Source organism: Symphalangus syndactylus, chromosome 11, assembly GCF_028878055.3.
Source record: "Symphalangus syndactylus isolate Jambi chromosome 11, NHGRI_mSymSyn1-v2.1_pri, whole genome shotgun sequence".
Classification (NCBI taxonomy): domain Eukaryota; kingdom Metazoa; phylum Chordata; class Mammalia; order Primates; family Hylobatidae; genus Symphalangus; species Symphalangus syndactylus.
The window spans coordinates 62,352,602-62,377,982 of record NC_072433.2 but is presented as its reverse complement, the minus strand read 5'-3'; the positions used below and the strand labels follow the sequence as shown (position 1 = coordinate 62,377,982).

The 25,381-nt window shown below is 41.5% G+C and overlaps 1 protein-coding gene across 2 annotated transcripts in view; it reads right to left on the bottom strand.

Moving 5' to 3' along the window:
• The window catches only part of DNAH3 (dynein axonemal heavy chain 3), a 225,107-nt gene that overhangs the window by 146,339 nt on the left and 53,387 nt on the right, over nt 1–25,381 (bottom strand). Inside the window, exons 15-19 of one of the 2 annotated variants that reach the window (XM_055233091.2) lie at nt 20,815–20,999; nt 18,801–18,882; nt 12,880–13,033; nt 11,626–11,770; nt 988–1,199 (exon numbers count right to left, since the gene is read on the bottom strand). In XM_055233091.2, coding sequence (XP_055089066.1) covers nt 988–1,199; nt 11,626–11,770; nt 12,880–13,033; nt 18,801–18,882; nt 20,815–20,999 — 778 coding nt within the window. Of the gene's footprint in view, nt 1–987; nt 1,200–11,625; nt 11,771–12,879; nt 13,034–18,800; nt 18,925–20,814; nt 21,000–25,381 lie in introns of both variants that reach the window. The other variant, XM_055233092.1, reaches the window with a different exon arrangement.

The window sequence follows — 25,381 nt, the reverse complement described above, 5'->3', positions numbered from 1 at the left end:
CCTGGCCCAAGCAATCCTCCCACCTCAGCCTCCCAAGTAGCTGGACCACAAATGTGCACCACCATGCCTAGCTAATTAATTAATTAACTAGGAAGAGATGGGGGTCTCACTATGTTGCTCAGGCTGGGCTCAAACTATCCTCCTGCCTCAGCTTCTCAAAGTGTTGGGATTATGGTCTTGAGCTACCATGCCCGGTCTTGAATGTGGTTCTGGGAGGGGGAATTACAGGCCAAGTCAGAGAAGAATCTGCCCAAAGAAAGCCATTTTCACTTCCAATTCCATACAGAGCGACTCTCTGGTAGAGGATGTTTCAAGGCCATTGCTAGCCCTTGGAAGTGACAATTATTTTAGAAACACAGTGAGTTTTCTTTTTTCTGCTTAGTGTTCACACCACACTTATCACCCTCACACTTGGTTCCTTATAAAAATCCCAGCTATTTTTAAGGAGAATATTTATTATTCTAATTTGTAGACCCAAAGGGCTGAAAGAAGAGTGCAAAGTTATTTCTGAACCTGTTTGACAATGAAATGCCACACCAAAGTCATCCTAAGTGGGAATCATCTGGTATTATTAGCAACTCCCAGGGAGGGATGTGACTTTCTTTTTTGTGTATCCTAGGTCAAGGAGCAAATCAAGGTCCTCTCACTGTATTGAACATCCCTGTTGCACCTTGGAGGCTCTTGGCCTCCAAAAGCCCATCTGCTTAGGAAGCAGGAAGGAGACCTTTGTGGCCATTGGCTGGAACAACACTCAACGAACCACGAGCAATGGGGGTTCCAAGGAAAGGGCCAACCTGTCCAGGGGGCAGGGAGTTCATTCTCTTCCTTCAGAAGGCTTGCCACTCTTATTTGCTATCCCTTTGCCCTTAAGTAGATTCTCCTTTCGGAAAGGAGAAGCTTGACCTAGTAATGTTTCCCACCTTCCCAAGGACAGTCAGGCCAGGCCTGGGCTGGGCTGCTTGGGGGCGGGCAGTGATTGATAGAAACCTGCTGCCAGTGCCGGTCTTTCATTCCTGGGTTGCAGGAAATACTGAGGATGGGAATGTACTGCTTAAACTTATCGATCTTGATCTTCATATTCTCTGCTAAGCGCCTGGGTGCAGGCACATCAGATAAGGTCTTGATCAGTTTATACGTTGTCCTCCACATATTCCCTATCTCCTCCGCAATTTGCTCAGCATTCAGTAAGAAGAGGGGTCCTGAAATAGAAGAGTGAGGGAAGGGTCAGACCATCACGTGGAAGTTAGTCATGCGGACCTTTAATTCCCTGCCCTTAGAGCTGTGCCTCCTGTCGTTTGGAGATTGGAACACATACAGACTTTGAGGATCTGAAACCTGCACATAGCCAGTGGAACCTTAGATATGATATAGGACTTTTCTAAGCCTCAACAATAACTCCTGTGACACAGGGGTAATAATGGATACCCTGGAGAATGATTGTGGAAATTCAGTGAGATAATGTACAGTGGCTAACATAATGCCTGGCATATAATGGAAGTACAATTAGCATATCAATAGCTTTTCGTTTTGTTTTGTTTTGTTTTTGACCAGTTGCAGTGGCTTACATTTGTAATCCCAGCATTTGGGGAGGCCAAGGTGGGAGGACTGCTTGAGCCTAGAAGTTTGAGACCAGCCTGGGCAACATAGTGAGACCCCATCTCTACAAAAAATAAGAAGAAAAAGAAAAAAGAAAAAAAATTGTTATTATTGGTTTAGAAGCTGTTATAGTAGTAATAAAAAGTGCTTCACAAAAGCCGTGAAGTATTAACCATCGGGGAAAGGTGAATGGAGATATGAGAGGTCTCTGTTTTGTTCTGGCAACTTTTATATAAGTTTGAAAGTATTTTAAAAACAGTGCAGGGCACAGTAGCTCACGTCTATAGCCCCAGCACTTCGGGAGGCTGAGGCAGGCAGATTGCTTGAGGTCAGGAATTCAAGACCAGCCTGCGCAACATGGTTAAACCTCATTTCTACTGAAAAGGCAAAAAATTAGCCAGGCGTGGTGGCATGCTCTGTAGTCCCAGCTATTTGGGAGGCTGGGGTGGGAGGATCACTTGAGCCCGGGAGGTGGAGGTTGCAGTGAGCCAGGATAGTGCCACTGCCCTCTAGCCTGGACAACAGAGTGAGACTCTGTCAAAAAATATATATATTTTAAAAACAAAAAGGAACACCTCATTGTTTAAACTTGCTCCAAAACACTAATTTCCTTCCCCTTCCTTTATTTTGCTAAGAACCTTTAGCATTTGGGTTTCACATCCAGCCAAGACCTTTCCATGCTGCTGCCCCCGCTTGGATATTTCAAATTGGTATTAATTCTTGCTATGTGACGTTGCTAACTTACTCAAAAACACTTTTCTTTCAGGAGTGCTGAAACTAAATATAACTTCGTTAATTTCACATGCTTCATCAACTCAACATTTTTGTTGGGTGATCAAAAATTTAAATTAAAAAAAGTATCTTTCATGCACCAGGAAATATTGTAGGTGCTGGGCTAGAATAGAAAGGCACCTACGCAACAAGTGAGTGGCCTCTACTTGGGATGGTTTGGCTGAATTATCACAGTGACTTTCCCAGTAGGATGAATAAATTAGGTAAGGCTAACACTTCATTGTTCCCACTCTATAGTTGTAAGAGTGAAGCACAAACAGAGTGACTTGCCTGGGTTATTTGCAATCACTCAGGCAAAGAGGAGTAGTAGAATTTCTGTTAGAAGCAATTTTCCTCTGGTTATGATTATCTAGAGACAGCCTGAACTGACAAATTTATATCTACAACAAGAGAGAAGAACATAAAATAATCCAGGGATTTTAGACACTGCTATTTGAAGAGCAATTATGGATCCCTTTATCCACATGCCTTGGTAGCTTCTCACCTCATAGCTTATGGCAAGGCTATATTCTGAAATTCTAACTCTGATCTTAAATGATGAGACAGCAGGTGGAAATTTTTGTAGCCCTGTGGATACAGTCAACTCAGTCAAGATTCAAACATGGAGGTTGCAGGAAATATTAATAAATTCTAGGGTCCTGTCCGGTCCGGAAATTCCAGAGTTCTAAGAAACATTGCTGAAGTCATTCTTCAAGGTTAATGATCTTCAGCCCCATGAATGTAAACAAATAACTTTTAGGCAAAGAAGCAATGTGAGGCCATGCAATTAACCACGTCTGCCTATTCTAACTCCCCACTAAATGATCAGAGGCAGATAATAAAGGGAAAACATGTGTCTCTACCAGAAACTAAAGAAGGTGCCATCCAAATGTGAGCTACAGGGAGAGATTTCTGTAGGATATTCACAGTAGTTTTCCAAGTTTAGCAGGCATCAGAACTGCCAGGAGGGCTTGTTAAAACACAGATTTCTGGGCCCCATTCCCAGAGTTTCTGAGTCAGGTCTGGAGCGAGGGCTCAAGATTTTGCATTTTTAACACATTCTCAGTTAATGAGAATGCTGCTTTGTCCTGGAACCATACTTTGAAAGCCACTGCAGGGGAAAAGTGGAAGTGACACTCGCTAGGAATCCCATTGCAGAACTTGCTGCTTATCCATGGAGAGGGATATGTCTAGCAAAGTAACAGCCCTGCCAAAGCTGACTTTTAACAAAGGCAGCTTGATCCCTTGATAAAATATTCCACTCAATAACAGTAGAGTACACATTCTTTTTTATTGCAAATAGAACACTTACTAAGGTGGATCTTATTCTGAGTCATAAAACAAACCTCAATAAATTGAAAAGAAGTAAAATCATGCAAAGTGTCTTTTATGACCATAATGGAATTAAATTAGAAATAACAATAAAAACATAACAAGAAAATCTCCAGTGACTAGAAAATTAAACAACACACTTATAAATAATCCATGGGTCCTAGAGGAGTCTCAAAGGAAATTAGAAAGCACTTTAAATTGAACAAAATTTGCGAGGTACAACTATAAAGGATAAATTTGTAGCATTAAAAAAGGAGAAAGTTCTAAAATAAATCATCCAAGTTTCTACCTTAAGTAACTAGAAAAAGAAGAGCAAGATAAACCAAAGCTAGCAGAAGGAAGGAAATGATAAAAATAAGAACAGAAATCCATTGAAAACAAAAATAATAAGGAAGATTATTGAAACAAAAAGCTGTTTCCTTGGAAAACTAAAATTGATAGGCCTAAAAAAAAGATAAACTTCTAGCAAGACAGGCAAAGAAAAAAGAAAGAAGATGCAAATTACCAATATCAAAAATAAAAGATGGGATATCACTACTGACCTCTCAGCCATTAAAAGGGTAATAAGGGAATGCTATAAACTCAATGTACATAAGCTAGTCCATTTTTTAAAAAATGAAGCCATTCTTCAAAAACTACAAACTTCCAAAAACTTACTCAAGATAAACTAGAAAACCTGAATACTTTTATAACTATTGAAGAAATTGAATTTATAGATTAAAAATTCCCAAAATATAAAAACTTCAGAATCAGATGGTTTCACTGGAAAATTCTGCCAAACATTAAAAGAAAAAAAAAAAAACAAAAACCTGTATAATCTCATTTAAAAAATAGAAGAGGAGAAAACATTTCCTAACTTATTTTAACAGGTCAGCAATACCCTGATACAAAAACCAAACAGATATATTACAAAAACAAAACAAAACAAAAAAACCCTACAGACCAGTATCTCTCATAGACACTAAAATGCTCAACAAAATATTAGGCATGGAAACTGAATCCAGCCACACATGAAAAGAATAATACACCATGTCCAAGTAGGGTTTATCACTGGAGTGCAAGGCTGGTTTAATATTTGAAAATCAAACAATGTAATATACAGTATTAACAGTCTCAAAATTTTCTGTAATTTGCAACAACGTGGACGGAACTGAAGGACATTATACTAAGTGAAATAAGCCAGGCATAGAAAGACAAATACTGTATGATCTCACTGTTTGTGGAATCTAAAAAAGTCAATTTCATAGAAACAGAGCATAGAAAGGCAGTTACCAGAGGCTTGGACGAGGGGGAGGGATGGGGAAGGAAAGGAAAGATGTTGATGAAGGGTACAAAGTTTCAGTTACACTGGAGAAATAATTTTTAGTAATCTATTGTAGTGCATGGTGACTGCAGTTAATAATTATTGTATATTTAAGCTGGGTGAGGTGGCTCACACCTGTAATCCTAGCACTTTGGAGGGCAGAGGCAGGTGGATTGCTTGAACTCAGGAGTTCAAGACCGGCCTGGGCAACACAGCAAAATCCTGTCTCTATCAAAAATACAAAAAATTAGCTGGGTGTGGTAGTGGACATCTGTAGTCCCAGCTACTCAGGAGGTTGAGGTGGGAGGACCACTTGAACCTAGGAGGCAGAGACTGCAGTGAACCGAAGTTATGTCACTGTGCTCCAGCCTGGGTGGCAGAGCAAGACCCCATCTCAAATAATAATAATAATAACATCTTGTATATTTCAAAGTTCTAAAAGTATAGATTGGAAATGTTATCACCAGAAAAAAAGTGATAAATTGGTGAGGTTATGGATATGTTAATTAGCTTGATTTAATCTTTCTATGATGTATACATAGATCAGAATATCACATTGAACCCCATAAATATATGTAACTACTTGTCAACTAAAAATAAATAAGTAAAAATTGGAAAAAAAAAAAAAGAAAGAGAAAGAAAATCCACCAGAATCAACAAAACAAACTCCTGGAACTAATAAGTGATTGCAGCAGAATCACAGGATACAATATTAACATTAAAAAGTCAATCACTTTCCAAGATAGCATCAATGAACAATGGAATTTGAAATTAAAAGCATAGCCCGGGCACAGTGGCTCATGCCTGTAATCCCAGCACTTTGGGAGGCCAAGGCAGGTGGATCACGAAGTCAGGAGTTCAAGACCAGCCTGACCAACATGGTGAAACCCTGTCTCTACCAAAAATACAAAAATTAGCTGGGTGTGGTGGCATGTGCCTATAATCCCATCTACTCAGAAGGCTAAGGCAGGAGAATCACTTGAACCCAGGAGGTGGAGGTTGCAGTGAGCCAAGATCACGCCATTACACTCCAGCCTGGGTGACAGAATGAGACTCCGTCTCGAAAAAGAAAAAAGAAAAAAAAAAGAAATTAAAACACAATACTATTTACGTTGGCACCCTAAAAATTAAATTTGTACTTGGGCACAAATCTACCAAAATATTTGCAAGAGCTATATGAGGAAAACTACAAAAAAAACTCTGATGAAAGAAATCAAAGAAGATATAAATAATGGAGAGATATTCCATAATTATGGATAGGAAGACTCAATATTGTTAAGATGCCAGTTCTTCCCAACTTGATCTATAGATTCAACACAATCCCAGTAAAAATCCAAGCAAGTTATTTTGTGGATATTGACAAGCAGATTCTAAAATTTACACAGAGAAGTAAAAGATCCAGAATAGCCAACACAATATTGAAGGAGAAAAATAAAGTCAGAGGACTGATATTAGCCAGCTTCAAGAGTTACTATAAAACTACAATAATCAAGAAAGTGTGGTATTGGCAAAAGAAAGTCACATAGATCAATGGAACAGAATACATAACCCACCCAGAAACAGAACCACACAAATATAGTCAACTGGTCTTTGATAAAAGAGCAAAGGCAATATAATAAAGATAGCCTTTTCAACAAATAAAGATGAAAAAATTGGACATCCATACACACACACACAAAAAGAATCTAGATACGGATCTTACACCTGTCACAAAAATTAACTCAAAATGGATCATAGACTTAAATCTAAAATGGAAAACTAGAAAATTCCTAGAAGATAACATAGGAGAAAATCTGGATTACCTTGGATTTGAGAATGACTTTTTAGTTACAACAAAAAAGGCACAACACATGGGAAAAAAATGATAAACTAGAAATGAAAAGATTCTTCCCTGTGAAAGACGCTGTCAAGAGAATAAAAAAGCCACAGTCTGGAAGAAAATATTTGTAAAAAAAGAATCTGATAAAGGACTATTATCTAAATATACAAAGAATTTTTAAAAATTCAACACTAAGAAAACAAAAACCTGAAACTTAAAACTAGGCAAAAGCTCTGAACAAATACCTAACCTAAGAAGATATACAGGAGGCAAATAAGTATATGAAAAGATGTTCAATATCATTGCCATTAAGGAACTACAAATTAAAACACAATGAGTGGCTGGGTGTGGTGGCTCATGCCTGTAATCCCAACACTTTGGGAGGTCAAGGTGGAAGGATTGCTTGAGCCCAGGAATCTGAGGCCAGCTGGGGCAACATAGTGAGACCCTCATCTCAATTTAAAAACAATAACAACAACAATAGCCAATGATAGATACCACTACACACCTATTCAAATGGTCAAAACTCAAAACACTGACAACATTAAATGCTGGCAAGGATGTGGAGCAACAGGAAATGTCATTTATACTGGTGGAAATACAGAACAGTACAGCAACTTTGAAAGACAGTTTGGTAGTTTCTTACAAAACTAAACATATTCTTACCATATAATCCAGAAACTGTGCTTCATAGTATTTACCTCAAAAAGTGAAATTCGAAAACATACATCATTTACAATAGCTCCAAAAAAGGAAATACCTATGTATAAATTTAACAAAACATGCACAGGATCTGTATGCTGAGGACCTGCAAAACACTGATAAAAAGAAGTAAAAGGAGACCTAAATAATTGAAGAGATGTAAAGTGTCCATTGATTGGAAGACTCAATATAATAAAGATGTGAATTCTTTCCCAATTGATTGCTACGGATTTAAAACATTTCCAACAAAATCCCAGCAGAGTTTTTTGGTATGTATAGACAAACTGATTCTCAAATTTATGTGGAAAATGAAGAGCCAAAATAAAATTTGAAAAAGAAGAATGAAGTTAGAAGAATCACACTACGTGATTTTAAGACTTTCTATAAAAATACAGTCGTCAAGTTGATGTGGTATTAGTGAAAGGTTTGACATATAGATTGACAGAACAGAATAGAGTCAAGAAATTAACTCACAAAGATATGGACAATTGATTTTTGACAAAGATACAATTAAGTGGATAAAAAAAATTTTATTTTTTCCAATTACTGGAAGCATTGGACATTTATATGTAAGACAATGAACTTGAACTAAGCCTCATATTTAAAAAAAATTAACTCAAAATGGACCATAGATCTAAATGTAAAACATAAAACCATAAAAATTCTAGAAGAAAATGTAGGAGAATATCTTCATGACCAGGGTTTGGCTAAGAGTTCTTAGAGATGATACCAAGGGCACAATCCATAAAAGAAAAATTGATACATTGGACATCATCAAAATTAAAACCTTTTTCTCTGTGAAAGACACTATAAAGAGAATAAAAAAACAAGCCATGGACTTGGAGAAAATATTTGTAAATCACATATCTCACAAAGGGCTTGTATCCAAAATATATAAAGACCTCACAAAACTCAACAGTAAGAAATCAAACAACGAATTAAACAAATGGGTAAAAGACTTGAACAGACACTTCACCAAAGAGGATATACAAATGAGAGGTATGCACATAAAGAAATGTTCAAGATGATTAGGCATTGGGGAAATGCAAATTAAAATCATAATGAGACACCACAACTACTTATGAGAATGGCTAAAATAAAAAATACAGGCCAAGCACAGTGGCTCACACCTGTAATCCCAGCACTTTGGGAGGCCGAGGCAGGTGGATCACCCGAGGTCAGGAGTTTGAGACCAGCCTGGCCAACACGGTGAAACCCTGGCTCTACTAAAAATGCAAAAATTAGCCAGGTGTGGTGGCACGCTCCTGTAATCCCAGCTAAATGGGAGGCTGAGGTGGGAGAATTGCTTGACCCAGGAGGCAGAGGCTGCAGTGAGCCAAGATCACACCACTGTACTCCAGCCTGGGTGACAAAATGAGACTCCATCTCAAAAAAAAAAAAAAAAAACATATATATATATATATATGGACAATAATACCCAGTGGCTGGTTGATATGGTTTGTTTGTGTCCCCATTCAAATGTCATCTTGAATTACAGTTCCCATAATCCCCACATGTCGTGGGAGGGATCTGGTGGGAGGTAACTGAATCATGGGGTCGAGTTTTCCCATGCTGTTCTCATGATAGTGAATAAGTCTCAAGAGAACCGATGGTTTTATAAAGCTCAGTTCCCCTGCACATGCTCTCTTGCCTGCCACCACGTAAGAATTGCCTTTGCTCCTCCTTCACCTTCCACCATGATTGTGAGGCCTCCCCATCCATGTGGAACTGTGAGTTCATGAAACCTCTTTTTCTTTATAAATTACCCAGTCTCAGGTGTTTCTTCATAGCAGTATGAAAATGGACTAATACACTGGCGAAGAGGTGGAACAACTGGAATTATCACACATTGATGAGGGATGCACAATGGCACAGCCACTGTGGAAAACAAAAGTTTGGCATTTTCTTATAAACTTGCACATATACTTTAAATATAATTCAGCAATCCACTCCTGGGCATTTACTCTAGAGAAATAAAAACTTATATTGACACAAAAATGTTGACATAAATATTTATAGCATCTCTATTTATAATAGTCTGAGAGTGAAAACAGTGGGTAAATGGTTAAGCTGGGGTATCCACAGAATGGGATACTACTCGCAATAAAAGGAAATGACCTATTGCTACATCTAACAGCTTGGATGAATCTTAAAGGCAGTGTGCTGAGTGAAGGAAGCAGTCTTGAAACATTGCATACTGTATCATTCCATTTACAGGAGGAGCCTCAAAAGGACAAAACTATAGGAACAATGAAGAGATCAATAGTTGCCAGGGGTTACAACTGGGGGGAGGATTTGACCACAAGGAGACAGTCCAAAGACATTTATTGAGTTGATGAAATTGCTCTGTTTTCTGATTGTAGTGATGTTTATATGAAAGTCAACATCTGTTAAAATTCATAAAAATGTATGCCAAAAATGTCCATTTTAATGTATATAAATTTAAAAATAAAATGTAAAATATTTTTAAAATATAATACCTATTTCTAATAAAAACACTTGGTAATTTATAAATACTTTTTTTTTTGAGACAAGGTCTCATTCTGTCTCCCAGGTTAGAGCACAGTAGTGCCATCACAGCTGACTGCAGCCTCAACCTCCCAGGTTCAAGCGATCCTCCTGCCTCAGCCTCCTGAGTAGCTGGGACTACAGGTGCACACCACCATGTCCAGCTAACTTTTTCCTTTTGTTTTTAGTAGAAATAAGGTCTTGCTATGTTGCTCAGGCTAGTCTTAAACTCCTGAGCTCAAGTAATCCTTCCACCTTGGCCTCCCAAAGTGCTGGGATTACAGGTATGAGCCACCATGACCGGCCTTGTTGTGTTTATAAATACTGAAGCACTAGAAACTTGCTAAAGGCTCAAACCTAAGGGTCTCTGATTTTTTTTTTTTTTCTTTTTGAGACAATGTTTTGCTCTGATGCCCAAGCTGGGGTGTAGTAAGCAGATCATAGCTTACTGCAGCCTTGATCTCCTGGACTCAAGCATTCCTCCCATCTTAGCTTCTCAAGTAGCTGAGGCTACACGTGCACCACCACACTTGGTTGATTTTTTATTTTTTGTAGAGACAGGGTTCTCACTATGTTACTGAGGCTGGTCTCGAACTCCTGGGCTCATGCAATCCTCCTGCATCAGCCTCTCAAAGTGCTAGGACTACAGGTGTGAGCCACTGCACCCAGACAAGGATCTCTGATTTTGTCCTCTGTTCTTAAACTCCCTCCACAGGTGGTATCATTCATGGCTTTGCTTGTAATCTACACATCAATTTTTCCCCAACATAAATCCTACCCTCCAAATCTCTCTCCTAAAATCCACACTGATATACTCAACTGCTATTTAATATTCCCATTTGATTGTTTCCAGGTGCCTCAAACTCAATGTATTCAAGTTGATGGGTTTTTTTGTTTGTTTGTTTTGTTTTGTTTTGTTTTTCCCAACAAATCTGTCACTTCTCTTGTTCAGTGATGGTAATACCAACCAAATTGCCTGAGCCAGTCATCTGGAAGTTGGTTCTTTGCTGTTATTATCCTCACTCATCCCTGAAGTAAGAGAACTAAGTCTTGGAGAAGCTAAGTAACTTTTCCCAAAGGTCAGCTAGTAAGTTCTTTAAGCATTAAAATTCTTACCTCTGAGGCAATAAAATTCTTACCTTTGAGAGGATAGTAACCTTTTCCTCCCTGCCCCTTAACCCATATCAGATCAATTGTTAAGTCCTGTTGATTCCAACTCCTCAATACCTTTCTGGACCCCAGATCCTAGAGTAAAAGGTAGTTTACAGATGTCTATGGCACCCTGGCACCTGGCCTTTCCTGAAGCAGCACCATCGTGAAACTGCCATCTGTTCTCCTACCATCTGCAAATCTAAGTCGTGACTCTGGGTGGCTGCCTATTGTGTTTTACCCTGGAAATAGATCTGGCTCTTTCTCCACCTTCCATTTTTATTATCACATTAGATAATTTTGACTGTGGCTGCCTTAATCTGGAGTGTCAGAATCTGATTAAAAGTCCAGCCAGATTCTTAAGTGCAAACTGTATTTCAGAAGTGACTGGGTGGATCCTCCACCCCATCCCCATCTGTCCTAGCAGAGTGAGAACACCACATACCATTCATCCATTCCTCCGACTTGGTGCTGAACTCATAGGCTGTTGACCACAGCTGCTCATAAGGTACTTTGTTCGTCAGCATGGCCTGCAGAAGAGGGTAGGTACTCTTCTCCTTTTCCAATAGCTCTTCCTCCTTATTGACCAACTGCAAGGCAAAAGGAGATGCTGTTTACGGGATGGGTTGTTCTCCTAAGCCCTAGAAGGCACCAGGGCAAATTCCTCAGTGCCTTGAAAACCAAGTGGAGGGAAATGCTTATTCATCTGGAGAGTAAGAGAGGAAACTAAACCATGAACTCAAGCAAGAATGTCCCTCTGCCACTTCCAAGGACCTTGGCAGCTGAGGTCTGTCTGGTTGAAACTGTAGGATAATCAGCTACTTGCTCTATCATCTCTGTTTCCACTCTATGACAGCCATATCTCCGTTTTCATAATTTTCATATGTACTTTAGCTACATATATGATGTTACCTCCTTGTACTGACTTGCCTCAGAGGTAAGAATTTTAATGGTTAAAGAACTTACTAGCTGATCTTTGGGGACAGTTACTTAGCTTCTCCAAGACTTAGTTCTCTTCAGGGATCAGTGAGGATAATAACAGTACCTAACCCAAAGATGTGTTACAGGCATTAAGTGAAATATTGCATATGAAGCTCTTGACCATTGCTAAGCATGTAATAAATGCTCAATATATGTGAACAATTACCTTACTATAATTTCTTCTTTGGGTGCTCAGTAACTAATAAAGGGAAAAGTCTGGTGTCATGAAGGGATATGGGAAAAGGTAGTTGAAAGTACCAGTGAGCCAAGTGTGGTGGCTCATGCCTGTAATCCTAGCACTTTGGGAGATTGAGGCAGGTGGATCACTTGGGGTTAGGAGTTCAAGACCAGCCTGGCCAACATGGCGAAACTCTCTATTAAAAATACAAAAAATGAGCTGGACATGGTGGCACACACCTGTAATTCCAGCTACTTGGAAGGCTGAGGCAGGAGAATCACTTGAACCCAGGAGGTGGAGGTTGCAGTGAGATGAGGTCACATTACTGCACTCCAGCCTGGGCAACAGAGCGAGACCTTGTCTCAAAAAAAAAAATAAAGAAGAAGAAGAAAAGAAAAAGTACCAATGAAAGAACTGGCCAATGAGTTAACCAATACTATCCACCTAGTAGATGCTATTAGGAAATAGGAAATTCACAACCAAGGATCAGAACCGATAGACCAGTACAGCGTCATAAGTCCCCATCTGAAGATCCCAAACCTCAAACTCTGCAAGCGCCTCATTTAGGTTCTTTGAAAGCTCATTAAGCTTTTCAACATTGTGCTTCATTTCTTCTGTAGTCATCACTTCACGTTTCCTAAAACCTTCCAGTTCTCTGTGGTAGCCCTCAAGTCTTGACTCAAATTCTGAGCATCTGAAAATAAAGACAGCTGGTCACCTTTGGACTTTGCATTTTGTGCACTTTCAAAACATCAGCACTGCTTGCCCATATTTAAGCCTGCAGAGAATTTGATTAGTTACCTGCAGATTTACTCCCCCAATCCTCCCCACTCCATCTTTCTCTCTCTCTCTCAAGATAAATGAAGATGAAAAAATAAGTTAAACTACCTATAAGACCACCTCCCAGAAATGGAGCTGTTGCGAGCCTGTTGGTGGTTAAACATTTCCAGGTATTTTCCTGTACAGGTGAATACGTATAAGATATACGTACACATATACATACTGTTTATTCATTCAGCCATTAGACATTTATTATTGAGTGCCTAATATATTTTATAACTGCCCTAGGCATCAGGAATATATTTGTTAAGTATGCGATTAAGTTCTCTACCTTCATGGAGCTTGTATTTTAACTGAGGGAGACCTAGACAATAGACATGGATGGATGGATGGATGGATGGATGGATGGATGGATGGATGGATGATGGATGGATGGATAGATGGATGGATGGATGAATGGATGGATGGATGGATGGACGGTTGGACGAATGGATGAATAAATCCAGACAGGACGAACAATAAAATATTTCTGTTAGTAATAAATGCTCTGAAGAAAATATAACAGGGCAGAATGACTAGCAGACGGAAGTGGAGGGCTACTGTAGCTAGAGTGATCAGCAGAGACCTTTCCAGAGATTTACCGACTTCATCCATATTATCAACAAAGCAGGTCTCAATGAGAACTGCTCCCTTTTTCTAATGAGGCAGAATAATATAGTGTGAAGTGGACAGGGTCTTGAGACAAACAAGCTAGCTTCAAATTCCCACCTTGCCACTTAGTAGCTATGTAGTCTTGGGAAAGTCACTTAAACTCTCTGTGCCTCGGGTAGATAAAACAAGGATAGAAAAAATACCAGCTTAATAGTTAAAGTCAACGAGAACAACAACAACAGAAAAAGCTCAGAATTGAGCCTGGTATACAATAGTCAATACGTAAGTGTTTGCTCACATTCACTAAAATGTAAACTCTATACAGTTGATTTTTACTTATTTATTTATTTTTACCCAGCTCTGTTCAAGGAAATAAATATGTTTCTTGTCTCCTTAATTCCTTGTTGTGTCTTCAGCAGTTAGACCACCTGATGCACAGCAAATAATCAATACTCTCTGAACAAATAAGGGAACTTTTAATTGAGATCAGCTATAGTGACATTTCATAAATTTGGTTATCCTAAGAATGCTTAATTATGTTATGGCAGTTTTAATGTTGCTTTTTTCTTAAACACGATTTAGAGAATTAATTTTCAAGTGGTCTCTCTTTTCTTTCTGTAGTGCAGTGGCACAATCTTGGCTCATTGCAACCTCTGCCTCCCGGTTTCAAGTGATTCTCCAGCCTCAGCCTCCCAAGTAGCTGAGATTATAGGTGCCCGCCACCACGCCCAGCTAATTTTTGTATTTTTCATAGATATGTGGTTTCACCATGTTGGCCAGGCTAGTCTCGAACTCCTGACCTCAGGTGATTCACCCACCTTGGCCTCCCAAAGTGCTGGGATAACAAGCATGAGTCACATATTCCGGCCTCCATTCCTTTTCTCAGCTTTTTATTTTTGTTTTGTAATAAGCTGTAATTTTAGACTCTGGTTGGTGTTCATTTTCAAGAATAACCTCAGTGTAAAAACGTTTCATTCATTCACTCATTAAAATGGTGAACATCCACTATAAGCAAAGAACCATGTTCTATCTGAATCCTTAGGCTTTGGTGAAACACAATGTCGGGTGCTCTCCGTAAGTAAGGCATCTTCCCTTCTTCCTTCAGGGTGCCAAAGTGTTTTCCTTTGCCCTTTTATGGCAGAGAGCAGCAGCTCACATCCCTGAGTCATCCATTGTATAAATTTCATATAACTTCCAGAACCACGGAACCTACCACTGAGATGGATGAAATGACGGGGCAGAGGGGCAATGCTTATTATTCTTCTGTCGTCCATGCAATTAGGTGCTGCTGAGTGCCTTTTCACATCATTAAATTCTTTTTGAAGCTTCAAATACTATACTCACATAGAAATCTCTGATGAAAGCAGTTTTGAATTCCTCCCAGAGGACAACTGCATGTAAGCTCAGTGATTACCTTAAAATATTACTATTATTATGGTTTCTAATTTCTTATAATTGCCAAGTACATTATAGTTACCAAAGTACTTTCATGTCCCCACAACACACACACATACAAACAACTGCTCCTTGACTTACAATGAGGTTACATCCCTATAAACCTATTGCAATTTGAAAATACTGGAAATTGAAAATTCATTTAATACACCTAACCTACTGAACAACAGAGCTTAGCCTAGCCTACCTTAAATGCACTCAGAACACTCACATTAGTCCACAGTTATCATCTAAGACAAAGCCTGTTTTATAATAAAGTGTTGACTATCCCATGTAACTTATTGTATACTGTACTGAAAGTGAAAAACAGAATGGTTGTATGGGTACTCAAAGTATCACTTTCACACCATCAGAAAGTCAAAGTATCTTAAGTTGAACCATCGTTAAGTCAGTGACTAGCTGTGTGTGTGTGTGTGTGTGTGTGTGTGTGTGTGTATGTAAATTCCATATATATTTCATATAAATAAATTCCTATATATATATATTATATCTCCCAATATATTATATTCCATAGAATAATACAATCATTAGCAAATAGTAGGCACTCAGGAAATTAGGTTGAATAAGAGTTGTATTTGTAGGACCATTTAGAGTGTAAGGGGAGGATTTTGGCAGGAAATAGAATTCACTCTCACGTTCAAAGAAAGACACTTTAAGGATTACTTGCAGGGGTGAGGTATGGATAGGATCAAAGGAACAAATAGCAGACAGTGAGGCACCCAGAGACTAGCATCAGAGGGAAGCCATTAAGACCCCCAGGCTGGAGACAATGGAAAACTGGAACCATGGAGGAGGAGGCATTGACATCAGAGGGATGCAGCTACTGCCTCTGAGCCCCAGGGCCAGGCAGGGAGGGAGAGGAGGAAAAGCTTGCTAGCTACTCTCCCACCTCCTGCAGAGCTCCATGGACAGGGCTCCGCCTGGATCCAACAGACAAGAGAATCCAACACTGCAGATTGGGCATCACTTTCCAGGCGCAGAGCCGGAGGATGGGGTAGGAACAGCGAATGGAGAATAATCAGCATGGAACCCCAAAATCATTAATGTGGACTGGGAAAATAAAGCCAGGTTTCTTGCAGAGGAAGCATGATTGTTTTCTCATGAGATGGATGGATGCATGAATATGGCTTAATCCATCTCACAGGCTGTTCTCAGGATTAATGCAACATGATGGACATAAGGATTTAAAGGTTCACCGAAGAGAGGGCTGAGCCCAGGGCTGCCCTGCTGAGCCTCTTCTAGAGCCGCCCTCTGCTGGCCCCTGCTGTTAAGAGCTGGGGAATCAGTGGATGAGATCAAGCTGAGAGTCGCCCCTCAGAAGGAGACGAGGACACTCTCCTCCTCCCGTCATAAATGACAATTGTTCCCATTCCTCACAGAGCCACCCCTCACTCCTCCTAACTTCAACAGCATTTACTGTCTCTAATTGGTCTTGCGGTAATATTCTAAAATCATGCATGCAAAATTGATGGCTTGGAAGTTGAGAAGCGTTTTTCTCCCCACAGGGGTCCCTGTTCAAAGGGAGAAGGAAGCTAATAGTTTTGGAATTCCTACCACGTGCTGTTTACCACCTAAGCACAATCTCAGATCATCTCATTTCATCCTTCAGCACCATGAGAGAGGGTCTGATTCTATCCCGTTCTCCGGACGAGGGGCGCAGAGGCTCAAAAAGATGAAGGAACTTGCTTCTGTTTATTTATCTAACAAAAAAAGTGATTTTGCCACCCAAGTCGTAAGTTTACTTATATAACAAACCTGCACATGTACTCCCGAACCTAAAATAAAAGTTAAAATATATTAAAAAGCAAATAAAGAAATTGCTGGGGAAAAATGATTTTACTTTCTGGTTAGACATAAAAAAGTGGTAGATATATAGAGTGGATACTACTCAGCCATAAAAAGAATGAATTAATGGCATTTGCAGCAACCTGGATGGGATTGGAGACTATTATTCTTTTTTTTTTTTTTTTTGAGACAGAATCTCGCTCTGTCACCAGGCTGGTTTCAGCATGTTGGTCAGGATGGTCTCGATCTCTTGACCTCATGATCCACCCGCCTCGGCCTCCCAAAGTGCTGAGATTACAGGCATGAGCCACTACGCCCAGCCAGGAGACTATTATTCTAAGTGAAGTAACTCAGGAATGGAAAACCAAACATCATATGTTCTCACTCATAAGTGGGAGCTGAACTATGAGGATGCAAAGGCATAAGAATGATACAATGGACTTTGGGGACTCCAGGGAAAGGGTGGGAGGGGGGTAAGGGATACAAGACTACAAGTTGGGTTCAGTGTATACTGCTCAGGTGATGGGTACCCCAAAATCTCAGAAATCGCCACTAAAGAACTTACTCATGTAACCAAATACCACTTGTTCCCCAAAAACCTATAGAAAAAAAATCAGTTCCATAGAAGAGGGTGTAGAGGGTGCGTGTGTGTGTGTGTGTGTGTGTGTTGGCGGGGGCAGGGTGGGGGATTTGGGAGGTATATGGGAATTCTTTGTACTTTCTGCCCAATTTTGCTGCGAATCTAAAGCTGCTCTAAAACATAGTCTATTAATTTAAAAAGAAATCAACTCCTTCCATCAGGCTAAGTTCTGGGCTCCAGGGCCAGTATCCATTCAGGTGGAGGCAGGAAAATACACACACACTCACAAACACAAATTTTTTGCACTCCCTGGGGAGCACACTTAGGCCATATTTTCCAGGTAGCAACTACATGGGTTGACCCTTCCGCCAAAACTCTCCCATTTGGTGTAGAAATCCCTGCTTTTATCTATTCTTGTCCTTTCTTGTAAGTATTTGCAGGAATTATGGCAGCTCAAGTTGGGAGTAGGAGTTTCTTATGTGAAGGGGACAGGGTAATTGATATGAATCTGCAGGTCATAATCAAAATGTGAACCTGGAATGGGTGTGTGTGTGTGTGTGTGTGTGTGTGTGTAAAACCATGTTCATGGCACTGGCCCACTTCACTTGACATTATTGGATTTGTCAGTATGTCTATATTTTCTATGTCGCTGGATTAAAATCTTTATTTAGCAGCCAAACACACATATATGTCTAAAATAGAGCATAGCACGTCATGAAAATCCACCATAAATACCAACTGAATTGACAAGTAATGAATGAATAAGTGATTACAGCCACATTAGCTCTGAACAAGACCAGCTGCAAAATAGGCAATTTCTCAGCCCCCCTGCCATGCCTTTATTATCTCTGTCTTGATATCTTACAGATCTGTGGTCTCCAATGTAAGGCTGACAATTGCACTATTATTATTGGGGAGGCCGTTATGACATGCCACCAGTTTTGCCTTTTTCTCTCTGCACCACCAAATTCCAATTATTCAAGGCAGGAAGGGAAGACATTAGCAGAGGTTATTACAGTGAAGCAGTCTTAAAGAAAACATCCCTCAGTGGGAAACCAAAGGAAACGCCTTCTCCACCAATTGTTTTCAGACTTCGCCCACACATTGACGTGGAGTAGGGTGGGGGATGGCTTAGACAGAACCAGGAACCTGCAGCATGGGTGAAGAAGTCAGGTCTCATTTCCAAAACAATCCCAGACTCTCCCGGTACCTTTTAATCAGATCCATTTCTGCCTGATCCCTCTTATGAAGCAGCAAGTTCCGGCTGTTTTCAAAGATATCTTCAATCTGGTCTGGCCAGAGGAACAGAGTGCTGTTCAATTTGATGTCCTCATCTGCAAAACACATACTGTCTGCTCCAGGACTCTGTTTAGCATAGGTCAGGTCAGCATATGGTGAATTAATTAGACAGAACAAGAGGTCAACAGGAGTGGTGTGGGGGTGGCAATGAACACATGGATGAGTGACAGCGACATTTGTTGAGCACTTACTAAGGGCCAGGCTAGAAGGTAGATGATATTATCATCCTTGTTTGCACAGATGGCAAACACAGCCATTGAGCCTAGTGGTCAAGGTTACACTGCTAGAAGGCAGCAGAGAGGAATTCAAATCCAGGTCTAATTCCAAAGCCTACGTTCTAACCTCTCTGCTTGATTGCCTTCATAGGCTAGGTCTGAGTCAAGTCAGAAACCCAGGTTGATGCTCTGGTTCCACAGTTCAAACTATTTCACTTCATCTGCATGTCGGTTTCCCTTTAGGTTAAATGGCAGTCATGGTATCAAAGCCAAATGCCCTACCCATTTTATGACTCTGGTCAATTAAAATGTCCACCGTGGGTTTCCTTTGTGAATTTTGGGAGGCAGAGCCCATGGTGAGACTCCAGGGTGTATCCAGGGGTCGAGGACACAGCTTGCAAACATGCAGGTGGATGGTTAGGGAACCACTTTTCACTCCCAGTCCCCATCTCTCCCTCCCATCAACCTCCCCCTGACATCCATACATTGTGAACACCAAGTAATTCACAGGTATTTTCAGATAGAAAATGGCTTGTTGAGAGATTATTAATTTTTCCTTCAGAATCTGCTTCTCACTTTAAAACTCTAACTTGGCCCAACAAACTTTCAAGGAGCCCTGACTACTTTTTTCCTTTTACAATATGCAGGAGCATGAAGTAAAGTGTCTCAGCCTCTTCAAAAGTGAGACTGATGAAGATTACAGATAGGTGGCCAGGGCTGTGGCTCACGCCTATAATCCCAGTATGTTGGGAGGTCAAGGCAGGCAGATCACTTGAGGCCAGGAGTTCAAGACCAGCCTGGCCAACATGGAGAAACCCTATCTCTACTAAAAATACAATAATTAGTTGGGCATGGTGGCACGTGCCTATAATTCCAGCTACTTGGGAGGTTGAGGCACGAGAATTGATGGAACCTGAGAGGCAGAGGTTGCAGTGAGCTGAGGGTGGCACTGCACTACACCCTAGGTGACAGAGCAAGACCCTGTCTCGACAAAAAAAAAAAAAAAGATTACAGATAAGTAAAATCTACTCATTTAAAAAAATGATTCTGCATTTGGAATTGACTTTTCCAGGAACACCAGACACAGATGCCAAGACAGGGATCTAAGAACTGGAGGTCGCCCAGGCGCCGTGGCTCACACCTGTAATCCCAGCACTTTGGGAGGCTGAGGTGGGCGGATCATGAGGTCAAGAGATCGAGACCATCCTGGCCAACACGGTGAAACCCTGTCTCTACTAAAAATACAAAAATTAGCTGGGCATGGCAGCACGCACCTGTAGTCCCAGCTACTTGGGAGGCTGAGGCAGGAGAATCGCTTGCACCCGGGAGGCGGGAGTTACAGTGAGCCGAGATCACGCCACTGCACCCAACCTGGTGACAGAGCGAGACTCCATCTAAAAAAAAAAAAAAAGAAAGAAAGGACTGGAGGTCAAGTATCTATCTGTGTCTCCTTTGTGTCTAACAAGATTCCTTTTGTGTGATTCAAATTACTGTGGATATGAGTATAAAATTAGCGCCTCTAACATATGGGGGCACTTGAAAGGCAGCTCTCCTGATATTTAGTGGTAGAATTCATGTAACTATCATTTTGCTCAACACTTTACCCCTAAATATATAAATACACATAGACTATTTGAAATGTTATATATACAAATATAAAATATACATATAGGTATGCATTTCAATGGTCACACATGGCATTGGACTTACACGGCAAGTCTGCATAGTCCATCAGGAACTCCAGCCGTTCACTTGCGTCTCTGAGTTGCCGCCTGAGTTTGAACACAGTGACATCACTGGATTTCTTTAGGAATTCAATGAGGAATACCAGCTCCTTAGTGTTGGCAGGAACCTCACTGACTTTGTCTGCGATGTGGCTGTACTGATTACAAATGCTACAGAAAAGAAACAGCCATTGTCAACATCATCATCACCATCATCACCATCTAAAATGACTTTCTTGTAAGACTCCATGCTCAAAAGATATAATTCCTACTTGGAAAAAAGAACAATGTTTTTTTCTTTTTTTCCCTGCCTGCAAATCCTTGATGGATAATATTCACATGCACACTAAACTCCAGGAATAATAACTGTTGTAATGATAATAATACCTGTTATGTATTAAGCCGTTATGAAGTGCCACACCCCATTCTAATCATTTACATATATTAACTCATTTAATCCTCACAACAATTTTAAGAGGTACATACTATTATTATCTACACTTTAGAATGGAAGAAAGTGACTCTGAGTAACATTATCAAAAGCAACATTGTATGTAGGTGTCAGAACCAAGATCTGAACCTGGGTTAATTGACTCCAAAGCTCATACTCTTAACAAATACACCATACTACCTCTTATACACAGGACCTAGATTTAGACCAAAATACCACCACCACCATCAGCACCACCAACAGCAATCCCTCACATTTTGTGTTGAAATAGAGCACTAAATTAATTTTTAATCTTTTTTCTTTCTTTTTTTTTTTGAGACAGAGTCTTGCTCTGTCACCCAGGCTGGATACAGTGGTGCGATATCTCAGCTCACTGCAACCTCTGCTTCCCGGGCTCAAGCAATTCTCCTGCCTCAGCCTCCCGAGTAGCTGGGATTACAGGTGCCTGCCACCATACCCGGCTAATTTTTGTATTTTTAGTAGAGATGGGGTTTTGCCATGTTGGCCAGGCTGGTCTTGAACTCCTGACCCAGGTGATCTGCCTGCCTTGGCCTCCTGAAGTGCTGTGATTACAGGCATGAGTCACCACACCCGGACTTAATCATTGCTTTTAACAGAACATCAGTAAGTTTATTCTCATGGGCTGCAGGTAATCCCTGGTGGCATAGAAAATGTTCCATTACTGGGACAACCAGGTCTAAATGGCCACTTTTCAAACATAAGACTGAAAAATGATGTTATACAGATAATTTGAATATGCTCTAACTTATGCAAAAGCAAATGACGGACGGTCTTCAGCATCTTAACTACAATTAGAAGCAAATTATCTGCAATACGTCCACTCCTAGCACAGAGTGGCCCTCAACAAATGTTAGCAATGATACCACAGTTTTGTTATTATTACTTGATCATGACATGTTGGTTTTTTTTTTTCTTTTTTGAGAGGGAGTCTTGCTCTGTCACCCAGGCTGGAGTGCAGTGGCCTGATCTCAGCTTACCTCAACCTCCGCCTCCCAGGTTCAAGCAATTCTCTCCCTCAGCCTCTCTATGAGAGGTCACAGCGTGGAGGCAGTCCTCACAGCCCTTGCTCGCTCTTGGCACCTCCTCTTCCTGGGCTCCCAATTTGGGGGCACTTGAGGAGCCCTTCAGCCCCCCGCTGCACTGTGGGAGCCCCTTTCTGGGTGGGCCAAGGCCAGAGCTGGCTCCCTCCGCTTGCAGGGAGGTACGGAGGGAGAGGCGAGAGCAGGAAACGGGGCTGCGCGCAGCGCTTGCGGGCCAGCTGGAGTTCCGGGTGGGCGTGGGCTTGGCGGGCCCACCCTCAGAGCGGCTGCGGAGTGTGTACTGGGCCCAGCGGCACTGCGCTCAATTTCTCACTGGGCCTCAGCTGCCTTCCTGCGGGGCAGGGCTCGGAACCTGCAGCCCGCCATGCCTGAGCCTCCCACCCTCCTCCATGGGCTCCTGTGCAGCCCGAGCCTCCCTGACGAGCGCCACCCCCTGCTCCACGGCGCCCAGTCCCATCGACCACCCGAGGGCTGAGGAGTGCGAGCGCACGGCACGGGACTGGCAGGCAGCTCCACCTGCAGCCCCAGTGAGGTGCGGGATCCACTGGGTGAAGCCAGCTGGGCTCCTGAGTCCGGTGGAGACGTGGAGAACCTTTATGTCTAGCTCAGGGATTGTAAATACACCAATCGGCACTCTGTATCTAGCTCAAGGTTTGTAAACACACCAATCAGCACCCTGTGTCTAGCTCAGGGTTTGTGAGTGCACCAATCGACACTCTGTATCTAGCTGCTCTGGTGGGGCCTTGGAGAACCTTTGTGTCCATACTCTGTATCTAACTGATCTGATGGGGAGGTGGAGAACCTTTATGTCTAGCTCCGGGATTGTAAACGCACCAATCAGTGCCCTGTCAAAACAGACCACTAGGCTCTACCAATCAGCAGGACGTGGGTGGGGCCAGATAAGAGAATAAAAGCAGGCTGCCCGAGCCAGCAGTGGCAACCCGCTCGGGTCCCCTTCCACGCTGTGGAAGCTAACGTTCTTTCCCTCTTAGCAGTAAATCTTGCTACTGCTCACTCTGGGTCCACACTGCGTTTATGAGCTGTAACACTCACCTCGGTCTGCAGCTTCACTCCTGAGCTAGCGAGACCACAAACCCACCAGAAGGAAGAATATCCGAACACATCCGAACATCAGAAGGAACAAATTCGGGGCACGCCACCTTTTAAGAACTGTAACACTCACAGCGAGGGTCTGCGTCATCATTCTTGAAGTCGGTGAGACCAAGAACCCACCAATTCCGGACACACCTAGTAGCTGGGATTACAGGCACTGCCCCCCCACCACACCGGACTAATTTTTGTATTTTTAGTAGAGACGGGATTTCACCATCTTGACCAGGCTGGTCATGAACTCCTGACCTCATGATCCACCTGCCTCGGCCTCCCAAAGTGCTGGGATTACAGGCGTAAGCCACTGCGCCCAGCCCTGTTGATGTTATTTTTATTTTTAAGGCAGACAGAAACTTCAGAAGTCAGCCACCAATCTGGAGTTCAGCTGCCAACCTGGGGTGTCTGCATTCTTAGATATTCCTGGGTTCAGAATGAGGCTGTTATTTTCATTTATATTAAAAAGACCTAAGGACATTATACATTTATTTGGATAAGGATGAATGCACTGATCAACTAAGGCACCATGTTGCTTTGATTTGACAGGAACAAATGGATGATTGCTTAAGGGAAAAAAATACATGGCTCAAACTTTCCAAAGAAAGTCTCGAAGTAGGCCGGGTGTGGTGGCTTATGCCTGTAATCCCAGCAGTTTTGGAAGCTGAAGTGGGAGGATTGCTTGAGCCCAGGAGTTTGAGACCAGCCTGGGCAACGTGACGAAACTCCATCACTACAAAAAATGTAAAAATTAGCCAGGTGTAGTGGTGTGCATCTGTAGTCCCAGCTACTTTGGGGGCTGAGGCAGGAGGATGGCTTGAGCCCAGGAGGTGGAGGCTGCAGTAAGCTTTGATCACGCCACTGCACTCCAGTCTGGGCAACAGAGTAAGACCCTGTCTCAATTTTTAAAAAAGTGTGTCCGAGTAGTGTGAAGGCTGAAAACCTTTTGCTGTCCTCGTCCCAAACCCATATCCTATAGGCAAATAAACTGAAGATCCAGGCTGGGCACGGTGGCTCATGCCTATAATCTTAGCACTTTGGGAGGCCAAGGCAGGTGGATCACCTGAGGTCAGGAGTTTGAGACTAGGCTGGCCAACATGGTGAAACCCTGTCTCTACTAAAAATACAAAACATTAGCTGGGTGTGATGGCACGCACCTGTAATCCCAGCTACTCGGGAGGCTGAGGCTGGTGAATCACTTGAATCTGGGAGGCGGAGGTTGCAGTGAGCCAAGATCATGCCACTGCACTCCAGCCTGAACAACATAGCGAGACTCCGTCTCAAAAAAAAAAAAAAAAAAAAAAAGAAAGAAAAAGAGAAACTGAAGATCCAAGAGGCAAGGCCAGCTATTCTGGCTCCAAAACCAGGAATCTGACCTCTTCATCAATGAGTGAGAAAGCTGCTTGCACATGGACTTTGAGGTCAAAATGGGTTAATTCCCAGATATGCCACTGCCTAATCTGTCAGAGTCTCAGTGTCTTCATCAACACGATGGGGAAAATAATGAACAACCTCTTAGGGCTGTTTTGAGTTCCTGATTAGATCTATTTTATTCAGGGTACTTATATGGTGCCTAGACTATACCATGTGCTGGGAAGACGGCCACTAGTATTATTATTAATTTGCTGATGATTTTCTGATATGTATTTTGTAAAACTTAAAGTACTATAAAATGCTAAAATTACACATATATGAATAGTATAGTATATAATATAATATTAATAGTGGTGATTATTACTAAATCATTTTATTTTATATTTATTTATTTTGAGGTAGGGTCTTGCTGTGTGGCCCAGGCCAGAGTGCAGTGGCTCAATCATAACTCACTGCAGCCTTGACCTCCTGAGCTCAAGTGATCCTCCTGCCTGAACTTGCATATCTCTCTCTCTCTCTCTTTTTTTTATTTTTTTGAGACAGTCTCATTCTGATGCACAGGC